The 7,134-nt window shown below is 57.9% G+C and overlaps 2 protein-coding genes across 3 annotated transcripts; both read right to left on the bottom strand.

The window, feature by feature from the left end:
* Window positions 1–124: 124 nt before the first annotated feature.
* Window positions 125–1,990, bottom strand: PAGR1 (PAXIP1 associated glutamate rich protein 1). The gene is made up of 3 exons (XM_024560533.3): window positions 1,509–1,990; window positions 1,224–1,306; window positions 125–533 (listed from the first exon to the last, which is right to left on the bottom strand). The coding sequence occupies exons 1-3, from the start codon at window positions 1,988–1,990 to the stop codon at window positions 337–339; spliced, it is 762 nt and encodes a 253-aa protein (XP_024416301.1). The 3' UTR covers window positions 125–336.
* PRRT2 (proline rich transmembrane protein 2) lies at window positions 1,809–6,443 on the bottom strand. 2 transcript variants are annotated; one of them, XM_024560531.4, is made up of 4 exons: window positions 6,112–6,439; window positions 4,505–5,448; window positions 4,032–4,164; window positions 1,809–2,010 (listed from the first exon to the last, which is right to left on the bottom strand). In XM_024560531.4, the coding sequence occupies exons 2-4, from the start codon at window positions 5,381–5,383 to the stop codon at window positions 1,997–1,999; spliced, it is 1,026 nt and encodes a 341-aa protein (XP_024416299.2). In that variant the 5' UTR covers window positions 5,384–5,448; window positions 6,112–6,439; the 3' UTR covers window positions 1,809–1,996. The 2 variants fall into 2 exon arrangements, with proteins under 2 accessions (XP_024416299.2, XP_024416300.1); XM_024560532.4 differs by lacking the exon at window positions 1,809–2,010 and adding an exon at window positions 2,258–3,857 and having other exon boundaries at window positions 6,112–6,443.
* Window positions 6,444–7,134: the final 691 nt, after the last annotated feature.

Below are 7,134 nucleotides of genomic sequence, written 5' to 3'. Positions count from 1 at the left end.
AGGCAGGTGCGTGATTGAGTTCCCCTCTGTCCCATAAGGCTCTAACTTCCCAAACCGGGTGAAGACAATTTTGCCCCTCCACAACTTTTTGGGTTCCAGCTGAAGCCCCTCCTCTAAGAGAAGATAACTTTGTATTTTTTATTTTAGATTCCCCTTCTTCAGAAATTTCAGGCCAGGTTTTCGAATAAATGTTAGACAGAAAACACACACACACACACACACACACGCCCACGCCCTCTTTCTGGCAAGGTGCTGTGTTACGAGCTTGGAGTTTCACTCCTCTTCCCAAGTTTCCCAGCACGCTGAGTTAGGGAAGAAAGGCCCCCGCGGCGCCAGTCAGTATTTCCGCTGCCGGGGGAAGAGACTCCCTGAGGACCGGAGTGGGGGGCTGCTGGGGCTGGGGTCCTCTGAGTCCAGGCTGAACAGGTCCCTGCCAGTACGAAGGATCTGCTCCTCTAGCTTCTTGTGTCGCTTCATGTCTGAGAGGACTTTGTCTAGACGGGCTTCCCGTTTCTGGCTCCGGGCTGAGCTTCCTGGAGAAGGGGAAGGTGAGAAATGTGGAAGGGAGTGAGGCAGTGTACACCTGCATGGATATTAGTAATTACTTGGGGGAATTACCAGTGAAGACCACCCTAGGCAGTGGAAGAGCAAGTGCAAAGGCCCCAGGGTAGGAACAGAGAGGTCCGTTCAATGAGCGTAGAGAGCTGGGGAGATGTGAAAGATGAAACCAAAGAAATGAGATGAAAGCCGTGATAACGGGTTTGGGTCTCTATTTTAAATGGAAATGTTTTTTGGAAGCCTGGGGGAGGGGTGTAGGATTCTCTCTGGACATGCTCTTCCCCCTCTCCCATGCAATGACAAAACAAGAAATCAAGAACGGTTCTAAGGATAAATTCTGGGAAGGCATATAGGGTAGAAATTGGGTCAGATTAGGAGATGTAAACAGTAGTATAGGGATGTGGATCTAGGTAATAATGCATGACCAGGAAGACTTGGACTTCTGGGGAGATGGAGATAAAAGAAATGGGAGCCATGATAGAATTATCTGTGATATTCTCTTAAAGGAATATAGGGTTATCAATTTAAGCTCAAATGATGGTCCCATTGTGTGAATGTTCTCCTGTAGCAGTAAGGCACCAAAGGCCTCTTTTAGGGAGTCACTTTTTGGGTAAGTGGGAGCAGTGGCCTTTCACCTTCCCCCAATTCTCCCCTCTTGTCAGTACCTGGGGTGCGTCTCCGATCAATCAGGGAGTCCTTTGGCGTCATTGGCTCATCATCAAAGTCAAATTCTGTGGGCATGCGCGGCCTGGACAGGTGGACAGAGAGTGAAGGGTGAGGGAGGTCTCCTCAAACACCCACACATGTGTTTCGCCCAGTCTGCCAGCTCTTCCTCTCCTGCTCTCTTCCCACCCTCCATTTTCCATGCTCCGGGGTCCCACCTCCCCTCCCTATTTCCTCCTGGCTTCAGGGGAGCAGCCCCAGGACAAGGTGTAAGGGTGTGCCCTCACTTTTCCTCTTCCTCCTCTTTGGCCTCTGGCTCCTCATCGGATCTCTCCTCTTCACTCTGGGCCTCAGGCGTGGGTGGCCGGCGGGGCAGGATCTCGGCCTGAAGCTCCAGGGTACCGTGGGCAGCCAGCAGTTCGTACAGCCTCTGGATTTCGGAAGGGGAGGGCATCCAGGACTGCCCATCCGCGGGCAGCTCCACCTCCTCATCGCTGCAGGGCACGCACCAGTCCTCGGATTCTCCTTTGGCATGCTCTTCACCCTCAGCGCTGGGGGCTTCTCCCTGCACCTCCTCAATCCCAGACCCCTCACGCTCGGCCTCCTCCCGTACTCCTTCCCCCTCTTCCTCGGCTTTATTGGCCGAAGCCGAGGGGACTCCGGTATCTCCCACGGCCAGAGCTTGGAGGCCGGAAGTCACTTCCCCTTCTTCAGACAGAGGCGCTGCCGTGCTGGCCGCAATATCTCCATGACCCCGGACAAGGGACATAAGCCGCTAGGGAAGGAACCCTGCGATTATAGGAGAGGCAGTAGTGCTAAGCGGGGGATTCCCCCGACCCCCAGGAACTGGGCTCCCCAAGGGTGTCCCCAAAGATGTCTCTCCAACCAATCAGGCTCCAACAGCGGTCCCTGCGACCAGACCGCCCGTTCCCAGGAGGGGGCGCTCAGTTTCCTCCAAGGACCCCGCCCCACGGATTGAGATCCGGTACTCGGATGTTCCCAGGAATGGCAGAAACCACTTTCTCGGCCAGACCGGTCTTCTCGCCTTCAAGCCGCCCCTCGCCTCACCTCGCAGTTCCGCTACCCCAGCTGCCGTAAGCACCTGGAGCTAAGACGTGCCTCGCAGGCTGCGCAGGGTCACAGTACGCAAGCGCATAGAGATGGCGCGGAAGGCTCCGCTCTAGTTAAGAACTACTTGGAAGAGGAAAGCAAGGGAAGGCTTGCACATGCGCAGGTAGGCGCTTGGGCATTATAGGCTACGGCCCACAGTAAAGATGGCCGACGGGACGGTGCAGGCGCATACTACCTCATAGGTTCTCCCCCAGAGAGGCAGTACTAGCGCACCCGGTGGCGAACCGAGGGGAGGACCAACTCAGGCATGGAGAGTTTCATGCAGTCTCCATTTATTGGTGTTTCAGGCTCATGCAGCATCCGACATACAAAAAGGGAGAATCTGTTTGATGTATCTTTTTTTTTAGACTTTTAGGTTTTTTCCCCCTCCCACACTTTTTTTTTTTTTAAGGAAACAAAAAAACCCGCTAACTCCAAACCGCGTCGTAGCTCGGTCTCCGCCTCCCTGGAGGACTGTGGCGTACAACACACCTCCCACCTCCTCTTAGAAAATAATTAGGTATATAGCTCTCCGCCCCGCCCTCGCTCCTTGTGAGGCTGGGGACTTTGGTCCTGTTTGGGGGGTTCTTTCATGACAAAGCACGTGAGTGACCTCAGCCCCCTAAGCCTTTAAGAAACTCGCCGACAGGGTTAAAAAGCCCGGGGCGGGGAGGCGGGGGCTGCAGGTCAATTCAGGCTGACAGTGGAGGGTCAACAGCTGCACCCCCTGCCTTCTCCCAGATGCGTGTTTGGAACAGTGCTCACCACTCCTGCACAAGTCCCCAAACGAGCCCCGGCTTGCCAGCTCTGCGACCCCCGTGGAGCCTTGTAGGCATTCAGACCTGGGTGGTCCCAGCAGAGAACAGCACCCCGGCTAGATAGAGTGCTCTCCTGACGTCACCGCCCTCCCCCAGCCTGATCTAAGTGCTGGAGATTTTGCAGAATAAACGGTGGCAAGAGGGTGGAGGAGAGGATCCTTAGGGGAGGGAAGGATGCTGAGGGTAGATGAGGCAGGAGGAGGAAGGGGGCGGAGGGTATGGAGAGGAAAGGCGAAATGATAAAGGAGAGAAGGAAGAAAGGAACGGGTGGAAGATGCAAAGACAGTGAAAGTTGGGGAGGGGGAGATCAGGGTTGAGGTGCCAGGAATTTGGGAGGTTGGAAGAAGTGCAGGTAGGATGGGAGAGATGGAGGTGGGCTGAGAGCAGAGTTTGGGAGATGTTCAGGGAGGTTTCCAGAAGTGCAGAAATAGGGAGACCAAGAGGCTGGAATGGCTGCAGGCAGAAGTGCGGGGAGACTGGAAACAGTGCAGGGAGAAGGGAGGCCTACAGTTGGCAGGGGAGCCTGGCAAGATGCAGGAGCAGGAAAGAAACTGTAAACAAGGCTGCTCAGGCTCCCTTGGTCCCTATGGGTGTGGGCCTGGGCCATCGATTGGGCTCCCCTCAGAGGAGCAGGGGAGGATGGGCCCAAGGCAGCTCCCAACAGGAAGAAAAGTCTTGGAATGCAGGGCAGAGCCCCTCACTTATACACTGTGGAAGAGGAAAGGAAGGGACAAACAGACAGTTGGGGTGGAGGGGGGAGGCAAGGAGAGACAAAGGAGTAGAGAGGACAGACAGGAGAGAGTGAGGGGGGGGGCAAGAGTTAGTAAAGCTGCCCTTGCCAACCCTTCCATTCCTCCCAGCCTGTCCCAGACCCCCACTCACCGCCTAAGTTGATGACGCAGGAGGCGATGATGATGAGGACCCCCCCTACAAGCGCCACGATGCTTAAGAGCTTGGCCACTCGACCCAGTCGCTGGGCCCCATCCACATCCCCCTGCTGCAGACTGTTCCTGGACTGAGGTTAGGGTGAGGGGTGGGGTACCACGGCCCAGGTCAGGAGAAGCCAGCCCAGCAGGGATCAGGTGAAAGAGTCATCCAGAGGAGACAGGCCAGCCATGGTTAGGGAGGAAGGAGAGAGGCAAGGGGGAGGAGGGCACAGGTCAGGAAGGCTGTGTGAAACATCTGCATATCCCTCCCACCTGAAAGGATGGGGCAGTAGTGACTCAGAGGGTGAAGTCCTAAGGAGAGGCAAGCAAGGCCCTGTGACTTGGAAGTGAGATCCATGCAGAGAGGGGAGGCCGGGCACTCCTGCAGCTTTGTTCCAGTGCAGGAAGCCAGGGTCCCATGAGGCTCACCATGATGGCATAAGCGAAGGCCACAATGTTGACAGGCCACATGGGGCAGAAGCAGGACAGGATGGCGAGGATGATGTAGTCCCGAGGTTTCTGGGTGCCTTCACCCCCCTCTACGCCAGACCCTGCTAGCTGGGAGCTGGGATGGCGGCTCAGGCTACCTCGGGGAGATCCTGGATGCCCACCATGAGCCCTGCCTAGTCGGTCTTCCTCAACAAGCTGCTGCAGCATGCGGGGGGTAGCCCCATTGGCTGGGGGGGGTTTTGTTGAGGGTGGTGAGTGAGGCTGGGGGGATGGGCCCTCTTCACCATCACCAGCCTGCAAGGGAACCACTGCCCCATTCTCCTGCTTTTCCCCCATACTCTCAGTCAAGACCTCGGTGGTGGGGTCCTCCTGGGTAGGAGGCTCTGTCTGAAGGGCTGGCTTGGGGGTGGGCTGGGAACCTGACTGGTGGTCCAGCTGGGAAGTGGGCTCTGAGGCTGGCTCAAACAGGCCTGCAGACTCCAGGTTGGTCCCCTGGTCTGCAGTGACCTCTTTGCTCACTTCTGGCTGGGATGCTGGCTCTTGGCATGCTTTTTTGGGACTGGAATTGACCTTTGGTTCCCCTCCTGAGCTTGGGCTGAGGTCTTTGGCCTGGGCTGTTTCTTGGGCCCCTGTTGGGATCTCTGTGATTTCTGGAGCCATCCCAGCTTTGGGCTCTGAGTCCATAGGGGCCCCAGTGATGTCTGGACCTGGCTGCACGGCCTCTGGCTCATCTGGGACCCCAGCTGGGACCTGGAGAGGGCCAGTTTTGGCCTCAGTATGGCCAGGTCCTTCTCCCTGGGTCTGGAGACCCTCCTCTGTCCCCTTTATCCCAGAGACCTCAGAGCTGCTGGCTGCCATCTTGAGATGGGAGAGGGGAGAGGGCCTCTGAGGGGAGGATGGAGCAGCAGAGACAGCAGCAAATCCTGGAAGAGGAGGAGACAGGCTTGGTGTGAGGAGGAAAGAGGCAGCTCTCAGAACTGCAGCCTATTCCTGTCTCCTGGCCAGCCTAGGGCTGCCTCTGGAGAGAGGAAGAAAAGTTGCCGTGGGGTGGGATATCTCTGGGGAAGAGTGCTCTGCTCAAATTCTTCTGCTTGGAGAGCCCTGAGAAGATTAACCCTTTTGTAAACAGGACCCTCCCATGGTCATCTCCTGGGTACCCCCAACAATATCCAGCTTCCCTGATCCTAGCAGACGCCCCAGCACCTCAAAATCAAGCTGTGCAGACACCCATACACTCTGACAGGCAGACTGGGCAGAGGCCCCTTACTCACATTCCACTCGGCATCCTCCCTTCCTACCTGGGTGGCAGTGGGTGCGGTTTTCTTGATGCGCGTTTGGGGGTGCAGATGCCCCCACTCCTCCCTGGGGGTCCTGGGCATCTCCTCTGAGCCCCTCCTCAGCCCCTCCCTCAGGGATTCCCTTGCCCCTGGGGTGCCCCCAGCACCTCCACCTTCCATTGGCTTGGCGCGCCCAGCACCACCAGCCGGTCGGCCAGGCACCCGTGTTCCTGTGCAGTGCATCCCTCCCGGGCGTCTGCCTTCTGTCCGTCCACCCCTACCCGCAGCCTCAGTGCAACCCCGTCTCACCTGGACGCCGGCCTCCAGACTGCTCCGGCTGCCGCCGCCACCGCAGCCGTCGCCGCCGTTGCAGCAGCCGCAGCCCAGGAGGGAGCGAGGGAAGGAGGGAGGTGGCGGGTCTCCCCTCCGCTCTGCTTGTCCCCTCCTCTCAGGTCCCCTCCCCTACGCTCTACTGCCGCACGCGGCTGCCCCCGCCCCCTCCAGGCCCGCCCAAGGGAGCCACGCGTGCCAGGCCCGCGTTACCCAGGCAACCCGCGGGGGGACCACTCGCGCCAGCTCCCTGCTCCTTTCCACGCGCACCTCCTGGGGGTATCCCCTTCCCAAGCCCCGGGCCCCTCCCGCCAACGGTCACCGGGGTCCTGGCAGAGGAAGGGTGTTGGATGAAACGGAGAGGGGTCTGCGAGAAGCAGGTCCAGGGAGACAGGCAGGGCCGGGTGGAGTCACCCCTACTAGCGGAAAGAAGGGAAGGGAGATGAGGAAAAACTTGGGGAGGCTGTAGGGTGGGGTTTCAAGAGAAGGGACCCTGCGTTAACAGGAAGTCCCTCTACCAAGGAAGCCGCAGCAGAAATTGGTATGGGAAGGCTCAAGAAAAGGGTCCCTGGAAAGGAGAGGAACTAGGTTTGCAATTCCAAGAGTCAGGGCAGAGGCTGCAGGGGCAGTCTGGAACAGCAGGAAGGGGCTGGGGCAGAGGAACCCGAATGAAGATGGGGTGGACCATGCTGAGAATGGACAAGTAGTTATTTTCAACCTCACTGCTCCCCGTCCTAAGGCTCAGACTTCCCCCTACCTTTCTGCAGCTACATCTACATCATCCACCAACACCACCTCTCAGGGTCTTAACCGCGTGCAGGTATTTGGGTGGGTTGTAGCATCTGGGTCTCTAACCCAGGCATCTTCAAACCTACAGTGGCTGGCTATTCTGCACCTGTCCAGATTGGGTATTCCCCAGAGACCAGGGGAAGGGGGGGGGGGGTACCGGAACTTGCTCTCCACAGCATCTGGACACTTGGCCTCACCCAGAATCTGGGCTGC

Source organism: Desmodus rotundus, chromosome 1 (assembly GCF_022682495.2).
Source record: "Desmodus rotundus isolate HL8 chromosome 1, HLdesRot8A.1, whole genome shotgun sequence".
Classification (NCBI taxonomy): domain Eukaryota; kingdom Metazoa; phylum Chordata; class Mammalia; order Chiroptera; family Phyllostomidae; genus Desmodus; species Desmodus rotundus.
Note: the sequence above shows the minus strand (reverse complement) of the source record. Positions and strands in the feature narration are given on the sequence as shown.